This window comes from Protomyctophum parallelum (genome assembly GCF_964188405.1).
Source record: "Protomyctophum parallelum genome assembly, chromosome: 10".
Classification (NCBI taxonomy): domain Eukaryota; kingdom Metazoa; phylum Chordata; class Actinopteri; order Myctophiformes; family Myctophidae; genus Protomyctophum; species Protomyctophum parallelum.
The window spans coordinates 8192281-8213211 of NC_139704.1; the positions used below are offsets into that span (position 1 = coordinate 8192281).

Genomic DNA, 20931 nt, shown 5'->3' on the forward strand with positions numbered 1-20931 from the left:
CCACAGAGAGACCTGTGTGATTATTACCTGATTGTGTGTCACAGTGAAGGGACTTTAACTCCTTTTACTTCTCTCCTTCCAGTTGTATGTACTTTAACTCCTTGACTTCTCTCCTTCCAGTACATGACTTTAACTCTTTGACTCTCTCCTTCCAGTACATGACTTTAACTCTTTGACTCTCTCCTTCCAGTACATGACTTTAACTCTTTGATTCTCTCCTTCCAGTACATGACTTTAACTCTTTGACTCTCTCCTTCCAGTACATGACTTTAACTCTTTGACTCTCTCCTTCCAGTACATGCGCTCCCTGAATAACTTCAGGGCAGAGCAGCCTCACCAGCATGCCATGTACTACCTCCGCCTGCTCATGACCGAGGTCGCCTGGACCAAGGATGAGCTCCGAGATGCTCTGGATGGTGAGACAAAACAAACGCACCTCTCTTTCTCTGTCTCCACACCTTCCCCTGACTGTCTCTGAAACTTCCTTCCCTTGTGCTCAATAAACTGGGTGTGTACACCATAGATATTAAACAATATAGATGTATGGCTGATGCAATAGATAAGCTCATACGCACATATATGCTCACTGGCCGATGCAATTCATTGGAGCGACGTCTCCAATGAAGGCAGGAAGTCAAGCGGAAGTGCAGTGCTGCCTGCCTGAAGGCTTTTTTTTTTAAACAAATCTTTATAACAGTCATGACAAAGAAATGTGATTGATTTGCTGCTCTTTCTCTGTGATCTGTATTCCAGATGTCACCCTAGCACGTCTCAAGGCCTTCATACCTCAGCTGTTGTCACGGTTACACATAGAAGCCCTGCTCCATGGAAACATCACCAAGGAGGTTTGTTTGATTTTATATATATATATATATATATATATATATATATATATATATATATATATATATATATATATATATATATATATATACATACACACACATGCTACTCCTATTGTCATTTGATAGGACGTTCCTGGGACGAAGCACAGGCCAAAACACACAACATGGTTCACTGACGGTGATTGCAGACTTATGTATCAACCAGGCAGTAGTGTTAATGTTCGTCGAATACCTTTTTTCGCTGACAAACTAAATGGAAACTAAATCAAAACTAAGCTATGATGACTAAGACTAAATATATTGACACTTTCGTCAACAAATAAAAACTAGACTAAAATGTTAGGAAGGGACTAGTGGACAGGAGATCCAGTATAAGTCATTTTACACTTTGTTGCATGCTGAAAATAGCAGATCTACAAGCTCACAACGCTTGTAAATCGGCTAAATCAGTCATTAAGCATGGCAAGGCATCAAGGCCCGCCAAAATACATTTTAGTCTGCTAAATCAACTGTAGATTTAGTAGACTAAAATCGTATGATATTTATTCTACTAAAACTAGACTAAACATTCCAGGTGACTAAAATGTGACTAAATGAAAACTATTGAAGAGACTAAGACTACAAGTAAGACGCGCAAACGCGGGAAGCGAACGCAGCTCGTAAATTGCAATAACAACAATTAGAATAAATTACTTACTTTTTTTTCTTTTTAGTTAGTAATTTTTTTAAGTTTTCTACTGTGTGTGTGTGTGTGTGGTTGTTTGTGTTTGTGTGTGTGTGTGTGTGTGTGTGTGTGCTACAGCTGCACCCTCTGGTGGCGGGCGGGTGGTGTCACAGCGGGACAGACAGACAGACAGACACACACACACACACAGACAGACAGACAGACACGATCTGCAGGGTCTCATAGTTAGTGCTCAGTGCGTTCGCAAAAATCTAAATTTTCTGCCAAAAACAACACTGCAACCATGCAGTGTGCCAACCTGGGCCAAGTGGATCAGTGAGTGATAGAATGTCCAGCTCTTCTTTGTTACTACTACTACTATCAGCCTGTATCAGGTGAAGTGTTGCTAAGCTCCCACTTCACCTGCCATTCCAGTGGTGTCACAGAGGCCATAATGTGGAAAATCCCTTGAGGTCTTGTGATCTAATCGCACTCTTTCATACAAGAGCCTGTGTATGTGTGACACCGTCACAGTCTGGTGCAGAGAGAATATTGAATAACTAGAATTTCGCGGCCGCTTTGCGGCCGCTCATCCCAGAGTTACGTTGCCGCGCACTATGGGAAGAAGGAAATTGCGGGAGTTGACTCCACATGTAGTAACGGATGGGTTATTAGTTATTATTATGTGTCCTTATTAGTGTAGTGTAGTGTAGTCAACACGTTATGGCTCATACACACTGCCCGGTATTTGCTCCGATTATGCTGTCGGGGAGCATTTTTGGCGCTGGCCGACAAAACCCCTGATCTGACGTTAAGCGGTGCCCAAAAGTTATAGATCACAAAGGCTTTGCAGGTAGAGCACATGACATGGCCCTAAAGATATATATAATTTTAATATAAAAAACTATTTTTGCATCTGCCGCTTGAGATGACCTGAGATGACTTGATTGATTGACATAAAAAAGGGCCTGTCAGCTCAAACACACAATGCAATAGTTGTTGTTGCGTACAATCAGTAGCAAAGTCAAATACCAAAAATAAAAACCCTACCATTTCCATTTTCCCCCCTCTATTTCCAATTCCATGTGCGTTTGTCTCTGGCCTCTGTACTACTGCCACCTACCGTCCATTCATTGTATTACACAGTGGGTGAAAAAAACACACCCCTTAAGACTAAACCCGACCAATCAGAGGTGTGGCTTCCAGAGGTACCTTTGACATGACTGTGTGTGTGTGTGTGTGTGTGTGTGTGTGTGTGTGTGTGTGTGTGTGCGCGCATAGATTCTCCCGGCGGATCCTGCCGGGAGCTGCCTATGCCATAAAAAGCATAGGTGAGTTCCAGGCTATAGTTTTAGTCACCATAGCTTAGTTTTAATTTAGTTTTCGTCAGTGGAAAAAGGTAGTCGACAACATTTTTCGTCTTAGTTTTAGTCTAGAAAACAACAGTGGTATGATGCCCACCATATAGATGGATAACATGGTCTCTTCTCTTTCTGTCGTCTCTCTAGTCTGCACTCAGCATGATGCAAATGTTGGAGGACACTCTCATTGAGCATGCTCACACCAAGCCCCTCCTCCCCAGCCAGCTGATTCGCTACAGGGAGGTGCAGGTTCCAGACGGTAGGTCACGTGCCCTCACTGAACATACTTACTCACTCTCCACCTGTTCACTCCCTCATAGAACCTCTAGGAAAATATTCCTTGATTATGCATGCTAAAATACTTGATTATGCGGTGAAATATGCAGGTTTTTATGTGATTTTCTTTTTGGACTAAGGCTTAAATAAGAAATCAAATGTTTTGCAAAGCTTTATTCTTTTACGTTATTTTATACCATTTCGGAACCGAAATAGGGAGGGAACCGTTATGAACCGGAAGTGGTTCTGCTAACCATACCCATCCTTACTCTTAACCATTTGAAACCAGGAAAGCATCAGTTTTTTGTTTGTTTTTTGCATTGGCTATATTCAATAAAGTGGAAGAAATGAATGTTTTTCAAAGTTGTAGTTGTGCCTTTCGTCCACCAGGCGGCTGGTACGTGTACCAGCAGAGGAACGAGGTGCACAACAACTGTGGCATAGAGATCTACTACCAGACGGACATGCAGACCACACACGAGAACATGCTGCTGGAGCTCTTCTGTCAGATCATCTCCGAGCCCTGCTTCAACACGCTGCGCACCAAAGAACAGCTGGGTGAATATCTTTCATTTTTTATTTCCATTTCTGGAAGCTTGCCCTCTCTTGAGAGCAGATCCTTCCTCATCACTCTGCTTCTCCCACCAGGCTACATAGTGTTCAGTAGACCCCTCCTCACTCTCTGCTTCTCCCACCAGGCTACATAGTGTTCAGTAGACCCCTCCTCACTCTGCTTCTCCCACCAGGCTACATAGTGTTCAGTGGACCCCTCCTCACCCTCTGTTTCTCCCACCAGGCTACATAGTGTTCAGTAAACCCCTCCTCACTCTCTGTTTCTCCCACCAGGCTACATAGTGTTCAGTAGACCCCTCCTCACTCTGCTTCTCCCACCAGGCTACATAGTTTTCAGTGGACCCCTCCTCACCCTCTGTTTCTCCTACCAGGCTACATAGTGTTCAGTGGACCCCTCCTCACCCTCTGTTTCTCCTACCAGGCTACATAGTGTTCAGTGGACCCCTCCTCACTCTCTGCTTCTCCCACCAGGCTACATAGTGTTCAGTAGACCCCTCCTCACTCTCTGTTTCTCCCACCAGGCTACATAGTGTTCAGTGGACCCCTCCTCACTCTCTGCTTCTCCCACCAGGCTACATAGTGTTCAGTAGACCCCTCCTCACTCTCTGCTTCTCCCACCAGGCTACTTAGTGTTCAGTGGACCCCTCCTCACTCTCTGCTTCTCCCACCAGGCTACATAGTGTTCAGTGGACCCCTCCTCACTCTCTGCTTCTCCCACCAGGCTACATAGTGTTCAGTAGACCCCTCCTCACTCTCCGTTTCTCCCACCAGGCTACATAGTGTTCAGTAGACCCCTCCTCACTCTCTGCTTCTCCCACCAGGCTACATAGTGTTCAGTGGACCCCTCCTCACTCTCTGCTTCTCCCACCAGGCTACATAGTGTTCAGTAGACCCCTCCTCACTCTGTTTCTCCCACCAGGCTACATAGTGTTCAGTAGACCCCTCCTCACTCTCCGTTTCTCCCACCAGTCTACATAGTGTTCAGTAGACCCCTCCTCACTCTCCGTTTCTCCCACCAGGCTACATAGTGTTCAGTAGACCCCTCCTCACTCTCTGTTTCTCCCACCAGGCTACATAGTGTTCAGTGGGCCCCGCAGGGCCAACGGGGTCCAGGGCCTGCGCTTCATCATCCAGTCGGAGAAGGCCCCTCACTACCTGGAGAGCCGCGTGGAGGCCTTCCTGCGCACCATGGAGAAGTCCGTGGAGGAGATGAGCGACGAGGCCTTCCAGAAGCACATCCAGGCGCTGGCCATCCGCCGCCTGGATAAGCCCAAGAAGCTGGCCGCCGAGTGCGCCAAATACTGGGGGGAGATCATCTCGCAGCAGTATAATTTCGACAGGGGTGAGGCCCTCTCTCCCAACCGTCACCTAGCACATGGGTTCTCAATCTGGGGGTCGCGACCCCTCGGGAGTTGCCAAATTATTTTGGAGTGATCCCCAGATTATTTAAAATGGAGGGAAAAAAATGGAAATTAAGAGTTTACATAGTACAGGGGTGGCGGTGGCTCAGGGGTAGAGAGTGGTTGGATAGGAACCGCAACGTTGCCAGTTCGAACCCAGGTTCCCACAGAGTTAGTGTGGAAGTGTCCTTGAGCAAGACTCTGAACCCCTAATTGCTCCCGATGTGCAGGTTGGTGCCTTGCATGGTTTTTGTGTATGGCAACTGGGGTGAGCCAATTATGCTTCCGCAATCACGATTTTATGATCAGTGAGTTGAGATGGAGTACATTCCAGCTTTGTTCTACAGAAACTATTTAAAGTCTTTCTAAAGTGAAAATGTGTCTTTGTGTAAAGAAAAGAAAGTCAGGTTATTATATTTTTCGTGGCCAAAAGGAAATGCATCCAAACAAAATGGCAACATAATGCATAGGAAAAACAGACTTTTTCCACAGAAGAGTGTCTTGGCTTTCATTGTATAAGCGAGTACAAAGTTATGTAATTTTTTTTGTTGTTCTATAAATTAAATAAATCAAATGCATCCCTTCAGATTGTGCAAAGATATAACTTAAAAGTGATGAAGTGAATAATTCTGAGCTCGTTGTGGTTGTTTTTTCAGATAACATCGAAGTGTCCTATCTGAAGACTCTGACAAAAGCAAACGTCATGCAGTTCTACAGCGTGAGTAGCACAACCTTCTTTGTTTGCTGTTCCAGTGCGTTTTAACAGCGCGCTCTGGGCCATACAAATCTCCTAGTGGGCATTCCTGCTGTCATTACCCATGTCCTCATTATTGGTGGTATGGAGGGTAAACAAAGCAACGCATGGATTTGGTTGGCTATCGGCGGGCGATGTCGTCAGTAGTTGCAGGGTCCTATAGATGGACAAATAACACACTTCTGCGTTCATATTTTGAACGAGAGGCGGATGAGGAGCAGAAATGAAGCGCTAGTACATCCATCAGATCGAAACCACGGAGAGCGCCCAAGATGAGCAGATACGAGGCATTTTTTCTGCCGCACTAACAGGCTATAGAACGGTAAGCTAATATGACTGAAGAGCGAAGCGTACGGTGGCCGAGAGTCCGACTGAAAAATAATACACACGTCCTATGGATGCGACGATTGGATTCCCTATGACATGTGGTGGACACGTCGGATGGACTGAAACGGTTAAAACGTACTGTTATGGTGCAGTGTTCTAACAATGGCTCTTGTTGTTCTCCTTTGAAACACATGCTCCACGCCCGCACTCAAATTGTTACATTGATCATTCCCTACACACGTGTGTGTACATGTGAACGGCGTGGTCAAAGCCTGTTCTCTACCCGGGCTGCGTACAATGGCTGCTCGTTTTCAAATGCAGTCACCCAATCACATCGCCTTCTTCTCAGCATCTACTACTCGTAGCCATGGAGGTGATACGTGACATGCGCCCTCTCGCAGAATATCAACTGCAATAATGACGGGTTGTATCACAGCCTGCCTGTTCTGAGTGGATAAAGGGCCAAGGAGACATGACCAGTGACAGGAATTAGCATATCTCCCCATAGCAGAAGAGCTTTTCAGAGGCCCCGTGCAGAATAAGCCTAATGCAAGTCTTAATATTGCATGTGTTTCAGTCTAGGGTGACAATCACAGAAGCAGACTTTTCTTGCTTTTGGCATGAGAATTGACTTTGAATACAGATGAGCGTCTTCAATGTGAGCCCACTTATAGAAAATCTTAGCTGATACGAAAAGTCATGAAGAAATGAGCAAGCGTTGTGAAAGTTGACTTTTTCCGTTTTCCTCCTGTGCTTTGCCATGAAGAGATATATCACCATATAAAGACAAAGATTCACGTGATGCATTTAACATAAACAAAATGTAACCTTTAAACACAGGTGTTCATGAAAATGTCATGATTTTCCATTAGCAACAATCCGCCACTTAACGTATGTTTTCTAACATTCTCTCTGTCCCTCCCTGCAGGATCTGCTGGCAATAGATGCACCCAAGAGACACAAAGTGTCTGTACATGTTCTCTCTAGGGAGATGGATACTTGTGAGTATTGGACTATAAGGACTGGTTGTGTTTGTGTGTGACTGAAAAGTTCCTTGTTGGTCAAGTTTCTTTTTTTTTTTGTGTCCAAATTAATTGAGCTTTTTTATTTTAAGCACTTATCCAGAGCGGCTTATATTAATGTGCAAATGTTGAATAAGCTTCACATCATAGATCAGCAGGGACATGAAAAGCAGCCATTGGAAATGTTAATGTACCAATTATGCTACAGAGCCCTGGAAAACGAAAGGAGACAAATTGTAGAAAGATATATATTTTTGTATTGAATCAATTAATGGGCATATTCGAGTGAATAGAGGAATATTAAAGTAAATTTTACCATGCTTGTTGAAAGGAGCCGTTTTCAGTCTGTGATGGTACTATATACTGTAGAGTAGACTAGACAAGACTAGACATTGCTAATAGAAATGGGAGTGACGTAGGGAGCACTAACATGTCATTGGCCTCTCTAGGTCCCATTGTGGGCGAGTTCCCTGCCCAGAATGATGTCAACCTGGCTCCAGCTCCATCCCTGCCGCAGGTAATCATCACAATTCACAACTGTGTTGTCTTTTTTAACAACCCATTTAGACCTGAGACCAGATTCTACAAAATGTCTTCTAAATCCTGTCCGTTTCTATGTCAGTGGTTCTCAAACTATTTCATGTCAAGGACCCCCAAAAATGATGTATTCGACCCTCTTCTGAAAAAGCCTTTTTTCTTTTTCAGATATTCTAGATCTGCTATCTAAATATTATTTAATGTGTTTAAACACAGATCCAGGTCTTAATGGATTAAACACAGCTTATATTTGATATGTCCACCTATTGACTGACTGACTGACTGACTCTCTCAACAGCCTACTCAAGTGCAGGACATGACCGAGTTCAAGAGGAGTCTACCTCTGTTTCCCCTGGCCAAGCCACACATCAACTTCATGGCTGCCAAACTGTAAAAAAAAAAACAACAAAAGGGAGCGTCTGGCCCACCGATGGCCCAGAGCAGCATGGGTGTACTGGGGGAGGGCCCCTGGGGAAACACGGCCCAGCCCCTCCCCGCTTCCTTAACCATCAACCATCACCCCTCTCCACCAGTCACTTGGAGTCTTGGAGTCAGGAACACACTCGGTTGACAAAAGCCTGCATGTGTGAGTGTGTGCGCTCCCTCTTGAGTAAGCGTGTGTGTGTGTTTGTTTGTTTGTGTTTGTGCGAGTGTGTGAGTGGCAGGTGCGGAGCCACGTGTGTGTGTGTGTGTGTGTGTGTGTGTGTGTGTGTGTGTGTGTGTGTGTGTGTGTGTGTGTGAGTCACCAACGTAGTTTGTCACCATAGCTGTGATCATGACATCGGACTCGCCTCATGTATAATCTCTCAAAGACGAGGAAACACGCATTTTCACAATACTGCTTTCTAGGCTGTTTTAGAGGCAACTAGGTAGTAGTACTGACTTTAAAGACCTGACCAGGGCCAAGATCAGCCATGTTTGGATATCCTTCAGATACTTCATGATAGAAGTGGGGTTTTTGTTTTGTTTTTTGTTTGTGTATTTTGTTTTTTTAATTGATATATCAACACAGAGACATGCTGCTTTTTAAATGAAAATGAAGTGGAAGTTGTAGAGGTAATTATTAGACTACATGAAACATGATGGTACCTCCATGATGCTGGAACGGTCAGCTAGCTACAGCCCCCTCCCCCCTCGAAATGTTGTCACACAGACACTTTTAGATTACACCTGTACAACAGAATATTTTATTCAAATTTATGTACTTTGGAGAAAAAATATATATTTTCCTTTTTACAAATATGGTTTTAATTATGTTTTTTTTTTGCGTTTTGTTCCATTTTATTTTGCTTGTAAAACTGGTCAAACGTTGGGACCCTTTGAGGAGTTATTGTGACTTGATAATTGTGTGAAGAAAAATGCCCTGAAACTTTCTTTTTTTTCTCCTTTAATTTTGAGTCGTATTATTCAACACATCGTCTCAGGGGTACCACAAAGTTTATTTGCTTTTAATTTCTATTGTTTGAAAACTAATAAACTGTTTTAATGATCTACATCCTTTACACTAGTAGCTTGGTCATGAGTGAGCAGTAAATCCAGTACCTTGTATGGATACGTTGATCTGACGTCCCCGTAAGTACGTATCTCTGATCTTTGAAAGAAGTCGAAGCTGTTCTCGTCGAATGATCTAAGGAGACTCATTCGTAGTAGACTACGTCTGCATTTGAGACTCGAGGTCCTTGCAGACTGGGCGTGTTTTTCTGAATAAACAGCAGGAAAACAGAGCTTGAAAATCTTTAAAAAAACGCTGCAGTGTTGTGACACCTTTAACGTAGCTTGTGCCTTTCTTTGGGTCTTTATTTTGTATTTGGTAACCTACACTAGTTGGGCCGATATCAAACGGTGAGCTCTCAGAAAAATGTGTTGTCCTCTACTGAAGTTGTCTGTCAAGTGAGCCAGCTTGCACTGCACTGTTCTGGGTCACACTTCTGGGAGCAAGATGGTGGTAATTTTCATCTCCTAAAAATGCTGCACCCTGAGAGGGAGAGAAAGGCCTGTATGTGGTTGTTCTGACATTAAAATGTCCGCTAGCCTTCTCCTTCAAAGAATCGTGTGACCGTTTCCTGGTTTTGAAAGCTCTTCCAGACTTGCTGAAATTGTTCATTTTGAATATATGCACTTCTTTCACTACTAAGCAATAAATTATGATGCTGACCTGGGAACCGTGAGTTAAACAAAACTAAGTACACTCTGCCCAGTCAGTGGCATGCTATAACAGTGGCTGTATCTCATGTGCTCAGCCTTCTCCAGCCTAGACCATGGAGAGGAGAGTTCCGAGTTGTTGGCAATGCTTGGCTACTAGTCATGTCAGTGCCATCATGTACTGTATGCATAAAATTCCGGGTACATTTTTACACTAGGAGTTAAGTTAAACACTCAGGCGTTTACTGTGTACAATCATGGCCTGCTATCTCAGGTGCCTACCAGCCTTTCCAAGTCAAAAACATCTGCCAACCACTCTGTTAAAATAGCCAAAATTCTGCTTTATGGTTTTCTTTCTTTCCACCATTTACCCCATAGTATATACTTTTTCTCAGGCCTGCTTCATTCATCTCTGATGCTGCATTGTTTTGAAGGATGGGTGAAATGAGGCAATTATAAAAAGAAATGTAAGCTTTTAATCTCTGATTATTTGTTAAGTTACTCTATACATGTGTTTGATGTAGTACATAAAGCTTCAATGCTTTCCAGCATTTTACTACAGCCTAATTACCAGAGCAAAATTATAGCAATGGGGTTTAAACTCAAGTCAGATCACAAACCTGTGATAAAATAAAATAAAGCATTTAGCCTTTTTTTTTTGGGGTGGAAACCCGAAGACTTTTTCCTAGAAATCCACTCAAACGGGCCATACTATAGCATGTAGGGGTGACCAACTAGTTTGTCATGTTAAGTATGCCATGTTAAGTATGCACTATCTCCATACATTACATATATATTAGGCATGGGTTTACTCACTGAAGCCTGGATGTGGGTTTCTTTTAGATGAGTGACACTAGATTCACAGAAACATTGTGTGGGTTCAGAGAATGTCTTTGGAAAATGACAGAAGATTGTGATTGGTTGACTCAACTTGGGTTGTTTCATGGAACCCTGTGATGAAAGAGTGCCGATGTGTTGAGTTTGTTCTTTTTATCGTCTCCTCTGAGTGTTTCTAAGTAATAAATGATTGAAGACTGAATGGAATCCGTGTCTTATGCTACTAACAACTAGCTTACATGATGCAAGACCTGCCCTCTCATAATTTACAGATCAAGGTTTTTGGGAAAATAATTGTTCACAGAATTGGCCTTGAAACTAAAGATGGAAGAAAATGTCTGTGGGATACATTTTCACAACTTCAATATATTTCAGGCAGGCACAGAACAAGCTCGTGTGTGTGTATAGCCAGAGACAATTCAGACAGAACTGGAGCATCATTTTAGCATTGACATTTTGCAACCGACCTCACCTAAATCACTATCCTTTTGATATCTACACATTAATATTCTACTGGAAAGAGAGCAAGTGGGTTCTCTGGTGTTTGACTAGCTTCCCGTAGCCAGACAGGTCTAGCTGCCTTTTTTTGCAATGCAAATTGGCTCAGGCTGGCTACACGAGGCTAGTGTTTGACTAGCTCTGGTCTGGTCCATATAGCTCTTAACGGCATTAGAGCTATGGACCAGAGTTTGTGTTTGACATGCATTAGTAAATTAAGTAGGTCATATGGTCCTTAATTGGACCTTGTCCTGTCATGGCCACTAGATGGAGACGGATACCTGAAGTCGTCGTCGATAGTGGGTTGTTTCTAGTGATCAGTGGCGTTTCTGTTGTAGAGCAATATGTGACCAATCGCTTTAAACACCAAATTGTACCATGTGGTATTTTATTTAAGTAAACTGAAGATGATTTATTGCATTAACACTACAGACGTGTTAATTGGGCACTTAAACCTTATACTGAGAGTTAATTAATGTGACCTAAAGTTACACACAAACGTCATTCAGTTAAGTTCAGTCCAGTTCAATTGATTATCTCTCAGACAGTTTTGTTTACCTTTTAAAAAAAACAAGAGAATTTGACCAATCACAACCATATCTACTTTGAGATCCATAATGCTCGCTCCTCCTACACACTTTCCAGCGAAGGCATTTGGGAACCACTTCACCACGAACAGATAATTGCATAATAATTCCAGAGCATACCGAATACAATGGAGCAGCACAGCAAGTCTACCAAAAAAAAAGTGGTGGCTATAGTAGGAGGTGGTTTGGTAAGAAATTGAAGCGAATCATTATATTTATTTTGTTAGTCATATTTTGTGGATAGGGTTTGGATGTTAGTTTTTCATTTGTAAATGTATAGTCCTAAATCTCCTAACTTTAAAATTATTCCATAATGTTGAAATACTGTTAAGTAAAAGTCCTGAGTTCAGATTTGAACTAGATAATAACTATAGTAATGTATTGGTATTCAAATTTACTTTGGGTCAAAGTCAAAGTATGCAGAATGGCCCATTTCACAATCATGGATTGTTATGAGTGTTGCACATTTATTGTAATTGCTGCTGCATGGGTAGCTTAACCTACAATCATAATTTACAGTTAATGTATTTGTATTAATCTAAATCTGCAAAGTAACTTTGCTGTCAAATAATTGTAGTGTGGTAACGGGTATCATATTTGGCTGGGCTGTAGTAGAGCTGATTATTAGGTTATATGATGATTATATAATAGGTGATTATAACACTCGAGTAAAGTTAAAGTACATCAAACTTGTAGCCTACTTTAGTAAATTTACTTAGTTACTTTCCACCACTGGTCCTAACACCCTCTTTGCTTCAAATGGTTGGCTAAATCAATACGATTTACAATGTAGGCATTTCGCTTAATCCAGAGCGATTCACAGTACAACAAAACGCATGGAAATACATCAAACCAGACTGACCAGACAGGCAATTTAAGCAATGCATATAGTACCAGAGTCAGTATAATGTACTGTTGATAATGGATACAATTGCCTGGTTTGCAGCGATGCCTGGTGCACTCTGAGTCTGTGGTGAACTTTATCATAACTCTCAGAATTCATTCATCCACCCCCACAGGTTGGTGCGTTGAATGCCTGCTACTTTGCCAAAAGAGGTTTTGAGGTTGAAGTCTTTGAATCACGAGAAGGTATTTGATATTTACGTTCTACTTAAAATGTAACCAATTATTCTATGCAATATAGACAGTATCACTGTTGTGATGTGATCTCTAAAGACCCTGGGTCTGGCTCTGACAGGCTGGTAGTGTGTGCAGGCTGGGTGGTGTGTGACAAACAATCCAGTTGAAGTATTCCTTTGGTATGACGGCGAGCCCGGGAGAACAATAACGTGACACAGAGACAGTATCACGCTATAGGTTCACAAAGTTTATTACACAGACAGGGAATATATATAGTGACGTAAGTTACGTCACTAACGTAAGTTACGTCACCATGATCCAGCACTATGTCACGTAACAACAAGATAGGAGACATAGACCGTGCAAGGATAGGATAATGTCAAGGCTGACCTCACTGGCGACATCTAACGGATGCCTCTCGTATCTACAAAGTAGCCTACAATGCAGGCTGTACTATCACATACACTGTATTAGGGATGTCCCGATCACGTTTCTTTGCTCCCAATCCTATTCCGATCATTAGATTTAGAGACATACCGATCTTTCCCGATCCGATCTTTATATTTTTACATAACACTTATGCCATGTCACAATATATCCGTCATTCTAGTGTAGTCTGTTGTGTTGCCTTTCAATTATTGAAAGGCAAAAAAAAATTCACGATTATCTTTCTTTCACGATTTTCTTTCTTTCACGATACTAGGTTCATGAAACGATTTCTTCACAGTGTTTTCTTTCACGATTTTCTTTCTCCCGGTCCAATCGGGACAACCCTACACTGTATCTCAAGTTCAAGTACACATATACTTACTTAGATGTACATGGACAATAATTATTCATAACAATGCATTTCATGATTAAGAAAATAATAGACATACAGGTACATCGTCTATTGATAATAAGTACAGATAACTTGGATAGTTATAATAGTTCTTATTTTTGTCTGATTCTGGACAGATATTCGCCATGCCAAAGTTGTGAAAGGAAGGAGCATCAACCTTGCTCTGTCCCACAGGGGACGGCAGGCTCTGAAGCATGTGGGAATGGAGGACACGGTATGTATGTGTGTGGTTTTTATTGTATCAGTGAAAATATGACTTTTTCAGACTGTCCATGTCCAAGATGACCCAGTCATCTGTGGTTGGAAATATAGATTGTATTTATTTATTGCAATATGTATTACAATTTTAACCAAAAAAGAAATGCGTTTTCCCCCTTAGATTGTCTCCAAGGGAATCCCCATGAATGCTAGAATGATCCATTCTGTGAGTGGGAAATGGTCAGAAATCCCTTATGGCAAGAAAGGCCAGGTAATTACGATTTGTTTACCAGCAGTGTCAGTTAATTGAAAAAGAACAAGTGCACAATGACTCATTCACTATGCTTCATGTGTACGTCATACAGATGTGTTTTGTGCCGAGAGCATATTAAATATGTTATGTACTGACAAACTTTGTCAGTGACATGCCCCTCCATCAGTATCGGAGCATTCAAAGGCAGTTGATTCCGTAAATCGGATAAATACCACATTTCTGTTGCGTTTAAAGATGGAGTGCCGTGATTTTTGTATTTTTTCCAGTTTTTCATGTGTTTATGAGGTGACAGTACTTCATTAGACCCCTTGGTCTGATTGTTATGTGCAATGATGTCTTCCCTTTGTATTTAGGGTTTCTTACTGGAAGCTGAAACTTTGACAGTCAAACGTGCCAGTGAAACAAACTGTGATATAGTGACCTCACAATATTATCCCCTCCCGTAACCCCTCCTCCTTTATCATACAACCACAGCTGTGGGTGCGGCTTGAGTTCAGGTGAATCACCACCCATCACCACCCACCAGATAAACCAAGCATCCTCCTTATATAATAATAATAATACCTGATAAACATGTTTTAGGGTGGAAAAATATCATGGCACTCCATCTTAAAGATTTCACATATCTCATGTGCAACAAGGTCTCAAATATAGGTTGCTTATGACTTTGAACGAATCTGAACATATCTACAAATCATTTTCTGAACCATGCACACCGCTCTGTTTGCAACGGAATGGATGGCATCGGATCATTAGCACCACAGACTTGCATAAATGCTCTCAACCCCAGATGGAGAAAGTGACTCCACAGAGAAATTGTGACTAAGATTGGCCTATTCAGTATTGGCTATATTCATGTTATGCAGAATGCATGAAAAAGCACTTTTCACAATTAGTAGACAGCAGCTGCTTGAGTTGTGCTTGAAATGTACTGTAATTCTAAACTGTTAAATACTTCAATCAATCAAACCTGAATCTATCCACAACCGCAATCACTGATCTTGAAAAAGAGGAGAATGGAGTATGGAATACAAATCAACTTACAGAGACTTGACATTAAGGCGTATACATTATTTTAATATATAATTTACAGTAGTCCTTTGTTGGTGATTTTATTGTTGGTGCCCTGGTGGATCACTCTTCCCATGAATACATTTTCCCTCGCCCCTGTCAAATCCGTTAAAGTCGTAACTGTCAGACCCGGAAATACAGCAACCTAGCCCCTAACGTACTGTTAGGGGCTGTTCTCACCAAACGGGGCGAGCGTTCCGCCGATGGGAGAGAGAATTCCGCTCAAAAAATGGGATGGAGAGTGTTTTGGGGGCGAGCGTTCCCGTTACCCTTCCCCACAGCTGAGCCGGGTCCAAAAATCCAACCCGTTCTGTCCCGCTCCTGCCTTTTCTGTCTCTCTCTCACTGTTGGAAAAAAAGAAGCTCTGTGATTGTTGAGTTTTAAGCCTGGACTGATTCGAATAGTTTAGCGGCTAGACTATTCAAATCAATTCAGGCTTAAATAATTCAGGGCTTAGACATTTTTGGCTAGACTCTAGCCCAAAAACCCTTGAGAAAAGATTGTTTGACTGATGAAATAATAATAATAATAATAATAATAACAATAATAATAATAAAAAAAGACCTAACCACTTGTTTCATTACAGTACATCCTATCTGTAGACAGAGCCAACCTCAACAAAGAACTGCTAACGGGTAGGAACAGAATAGTATATCTTTGTTATTTGGCTGGTGTAACATTGTCTGGTTTTGAAAGCTAACGTTTTCCATTTTTTACCTCGGAGTAATAACAATGAGATGTTTAACGTTTGTCTTAATTAATATATATGTTAGTGTAAGACTGAAATGTTCTTTTAAGGGTCATTTACATTGAGCAATATAACTATAACGTTAACTAAACTATATCGTTCTCCATTATAATTGTCATGGTTGGTGTGAACTCTCTCATCCACTTCACTTAGAACCATTTTTTAGAACTATATTTAGTTATAGTTATAGTGCTCAGTGTGAATGGCCCTTTACTCTTAATTCCACATATAAGCAGTACACCTTTAGGGGATTTTACGTTACTACTCCAGCCATTCACTGTGTTTTTTGTCAAAGATCGCATAGATATACATACTGTATATCGAAAACTCTCATTCTGGTGTAAAGAATGCCTTACAAATTGCATGAATGAAGTCTGTATTCCTCCTCGCTGAATATTATTTGCACGTCTGTACTCTGTAGACTAGACGTTTCTCTATTGAGCTGAGCTTAATTTCCATCTGACGAGAACCCATGCCCATGCACTCAGCACCTCACACAGTGGCATCTCTGCGGAAGCAGATTGTCAACCTTGTTTCTCTCTGTCGCGAGCCGCTCCAACCATGCCACCCAGACAGTAGTGATGACGAAGTACAGTAATCATCCAGATAAATATCATCTGTGAGCAAATATGGGGAGGCTTAAGATTGGATCCTTCAACATCTCAAAGCCCCCTTTTCCACTGGGGTTGAACCAGTTCAATAATGTTTTTCCCTGCCTAATATTGAACCAGTTCAGAGCATTTCCACTGAAGACGAATTGGTTCAGGACCCTAAAAGTTGGTTTGAAACCAGAATCAAAAAATTGCCATTTAGTTCCAATTAAGAATCTAGAGAATGGTTCTAGAACCAAAGTGCTTTTGGTGCAAAAGGGGCCAAAGTGAACTAGAGGATAATCTTGCCAGATTGATTGATTGTTGATTGTTTGTGAGGTGCGTTTCCGACCTCCAGATCTCCCCCATTATCCAGCAGTATGAGCTGGGTTTACAAATTATATGGCAGGGGACAACAGGTTAACATGGCGTTTAATCTTCTTAGGTGAAGTAACATTGAGGCTTGTTGCTGAATATCACTTCATTTTGTCCACCACTATATGGACATGGAGTTTTCCTTTGTTTTGCTTTTACAATTGTATTCCATGTCATAACAATGCTGTTGTTATATCATACCTAGTTTGTGATATATTTTGTAACACTCTCCTCTCCTCCTTTAACCACAGCGGCAGAGAAGTATTCCAATACAAAGTTGAACTTTGACTACAAACTGTTGGACTGGAGTGGCGACACAGGGGCAATGACCTTTGCCAGGTAAATGGTTAATAACTGGTTTTGTACACGTGCACCCAAGCAAACAATGTGCATGGATGCGTACAGACAAACATGCACTCGTGCACGCACACACACGCAGTCGCACACATCCTTTTTTTGTAATATATATATATTTTTGGGGGGCTTTTTGCCTTTATTGATAGATTATAGTAGTTTGACAGGAAAGGGGGAGAGAGATGGCAGAAGGGGGGGGGGGGGGGGGAGACACGCAGCAAAAGTTGTTGGGATCGGGACTTGAACCTGCGACATGCTGTTAGGCTGGATTACTAGCCTAGGTGCCTGGACCGCTCGGCCGGCCTAGGCCTGTACACATCTTTTTAATGCATATGTTTTTGCTTAGCCTCAAGCCTGTGTTTTCAATCCTAGCTGCTACCATTGATTATGTTGTCTTCATTGATCATGCTCCTAATTCCAGCCTATATTAACGTTAGAAATAGTTCCAGTTCCAGAGAGAAGAGCTTTTTTTAAACTTCCAGTTCCAGACCAGAAGAGCTCATGTTAAAGGCCGTCCGGGTTCGTTCCATGCGTTCCAGGTCATACTGGGTAAATGTTTGAGTAAACACATTTTGCCATCCATGTGTGTTAGTAGGTACAGTAGGTGGTGCTAAACAGACTGCCTTTAAGCATGTGACATTTTACTAGCTATATAATTGGTTGTCCTTGTGACATGATGTGACATGATTTACAAGCAGGTTAGCAGTGAAACACCTGCATGTGGGTTTTGTTGTGGTATTTAATAACAAAGCCACGTGGTTAATATTTAACACGGCATGTGCCGCAATGCCTCAACACTGTGACAGTCTATAGAGAGGCTCTTTCACTGATTATGCAACATCATATTGAATATAAGAGGGGTGGACGGGGTCGCTGCACACTCACGGTACGTCAGGACAGTCTCATTGAAAAACATGTATTCTAATTAGTCCTTCGCTAAATCCCACCCCAAAAAGCGATTGTCCAATGCCAATCCAAATAGTTGAAAAACTGTTGCTATGCAGGTCAAGCTTTTGCCAGCTCATAGTGGCAGTGTTATTTTGCATGGCTGTGTTGTTGAACACTTACTGTACACAGCTTAACGTCGAGAAAGTTACACGACTGACCCACCCAGGTGATGGCAATAATACTAATGTAGTCTTACCTTGCAACATGAAAACTCCGGTCGGGTGGTTGTTAAAAGTTGATATTTCCCTCTGTCATTTCTTCGTATTTCTAGTTTATTTAAATAATGTCATGCACATTTTGTCCAGTGCATAGCCTACTGCAGGCCTGGTTGACTAGATTTAGAATACATTTTGAGGGTTTTGCTACCGAAATGATCGATTATTTAAAAGGGTTTTATATGGAAAAACATGCATCTCAATGGGGGAGAAGGACAGCTTGTCCTGTCTCCTCGCTGCTAACGTGCCTATTGGACAAGGACGGGTTGGGGAGGGACTTAGCGAAGGCCTAATTAGATTTAATTGTTAGCTCGCTCGCATCGCTGGCAGTGTAGATGAGGTGTAACACGCTCAGACTTCTTACAGTATCACTTCGTGCCATATTTCTTGAAACACCACACAGTAATGGAAAGTCTGAATGCTCAATTAAATGTTGAGTGGCTCAGCACAGCAAGAGCTTACTGTCACATCACTCACATGGGAAGCCAAATTGGAGACAAGCTAAGCACCACCAGTTCTTCCACACAAGTGTGCTACATTTTGACATAGCTGTGTCATTGGAATGTTATGGTTCTCTTTAAAGGTCTGGTGACATAAAAACAATGTTTTAGTATTGTTTCTTTTTTTTTTAAAGGTCCTTTTTAAGGACCTCAATTGCATCCAGAAAAACACATTCAGTGGATTTTCTGTGGTCTGGGGTTTTCTGAATAATCAGGCTCAAACAAGTGCTCCGATCTGCCTGTGGAGGGTGATGTCATTGTCCACAAGTCCTGGACCTGGTCCTGGAAGTCTCCTCCCTTCCCCTCCCCTCCATTCTGCTTCAGCGCCTGTGACAGGCAAAGTGTCATCTGCATTCTGCTGGCTAAAAATAAGGCGTTTTGAATAAGCGTCTGAATAATCTTTGGGACACAGAGAGGAAAACACCTGGCATGGCATATTGGAGTGGATTCTTCTGTTAAAACCTTTTAATACACTGTTGAAGGACCATGACAAAGGCTTTAAATGTTGTTAAAATGATGTTAAAAATAACAGTCATTACACCTTATTTCATCAACCTTCTATGACACAGGGATCGCTGTCTTTCAGGCCCGATGGATCCGAGGAACATATTACCGTAGACCTCATCGTAGGCTGTGACGGAGCCTTCTCTGCCATCCGCAAACAGTTCCTTCGAAGGAGCCGCTTCAACTTCAGCCAGACGTACATCCCCCATGGCTACCTGGAGCTGACCATGCCGCCCAACAACGGAGAGGTCTGTCCACTACAAGCTGTAACCTTCCAGGCTATGGGTCTGGCATGCAGTGGTGGAAAGGCTATACTATACTATAAAATGTACTTGCGTAAAAGTAAAAAACTATTGGTACCAAATGTAGAAAATAGCAGATCTACAAGCTCACAATGCATCATCAAAATTGTACTTTAGTACAGTACTAAAGTAAATGTACTTATTTACGTTCCACCACTGCTAGTCTGGCAGGCAGAACATGATGCCAGCGTACCACGATGCATGGTTTGGTTCCCACCATGCATCACTGATGTCGATACAAATGCATGGTGTTAATGTTAACTCCTATGGTATCAAATCAATACAAACGGATGGTGTTAATGTTAACTCCTATGATATCAAATCAATACAAATGGATGGTGTTACTGCACTTGACTTAGCCATACGGTATTATGCTTCATACAAATAGTGTAAATAGACTATCTAAGCTGTCATTGTGAGCTTGTAGATAGATGACATGCCTAAAATAGGAATGTCAGGGTTGAAGTGGTGAAGAGACATCATTATGATCTTAGCAGTAATTGATTAGATGAGCTGCTTTGCAACCCACTTTATGCTGATCTTCATATTTTATCTGAAACGAGTTTATGTATATACTATATGGTTATATTTAGTTTATGTATGGTCATATTCAGTTTATGTACAGTATACTATATTTAGTTTACACCCTTGTTTTCTATGTTGTGTTCCAGTTTGCAATGAAACCTAACTATCTGCACATCTGGCCACGGAACACGTTCATGATGATCGCGCTGCCCAACTTGGTGAGTTTTCTTCTCTCTCGTGTTGTATTGTGGGAAATTGTGAGCTGTAGTAGGCGATAAAACATGACAAAACCATAACCACACATGACAGTGATTGACCCTTGTTGAGGTCACGGCACCATTAACCCATTCTGAACGGGCACCCATTTTGGTGTCGGCATCATGTTATGCTTTAGCTATTGAAAAATAGCAGATCTACAAGCTCATATCGCGCCACCGAGTGGCGCGATACGAGCTTGTAGGTCTGCTATTTTTGAAAAAAATCGAAGAACGACTGACATTTTTAGAATCTGATCTCAGGTCAGAATGGGTTCATCAGACCAGTGTGTGTCCAGTGGAAACCTCGTATGAATCTGATCTCAGGT

At 41.9% G+C, this 20931-nt stretch overlaps 2 protein-coding genes across 6 annotated transcripts in view; both read left to right on the plus strand.

Annotated features, from left to right (window-relative positions):
• The window catches only part of ide (insulin-degrading enzyme), a 33314-nt gene extending 22374 nt beyond the window's left edge, over positions 1-10940 (plus strand). For all 5 annotated transcript variants that reach the window (XM_083775648.1, XM_083775649.1, XM_083775651.1 and 2 more), the window contains 9 exons: positions 296-416; positions 754-845; positions 3018-3129; positions 3537-3704; positions 4789-5061; positions 5776-5837; positions 7129-7201; positions 7672-7739; positions 8058-10940. In XM_083775648.1, coding sequence (XP_083631774.1) covers positions 296-416; positions 754-845; positions 3018-3129; positions 3537-3704; positions 4789-5061; positions 5776-5837; positions 7129-7201; positions 7672-7739; positions 8058-8153 — 1065 coding nt within the window. In that variant the 3' untranslated portion in view covers positions 8154-10940. The remainder of the gene's footprint in view (positions 1-295; positions 417-753; positions 846-3017; positions 3130-3536; positions 3705-4788; positions 5062-5775; positions 5838-7128; positions 7202-7671; positions 7740-8057) is intronic.
• A 1011-nt stretch (positions 10941-11951) lies between these two features.
• The window catches only part of kmo (kynurenine 3-monooxygenase), a gene marked incomplete at both ends in the record, with an annotated part of 28052 nt that continues 19072 nt past the window's right edge, over positions 11952-20931 (plus strand). The window contains 8 exons of the mRNA XM_083774309.1: positions 11952-12011; positions 12843-12912; positions 13861-13958; positions 14124-14213; positions 15874-15922; positions 17252-17339; positions 19604-19769; positions 20495-20566. Coding sequence (XP_083630435.1) covers positions 11952-12011; positions 12843-12912; positions 13861-13958; positions 14124-14213; positions 15874-15922; positions 17252-17339; positions 19604-19769; positions 20495-20566 — 693 coding nt within the window. The remainder of the gene's footprint in view (positions 12012-12842; positions 12913-13860; positions 13959-14123; positions 14214-15873; positions 15923-17251; positions 17340-19603; positions 19770-20494; positions 20567-20931) is intronic.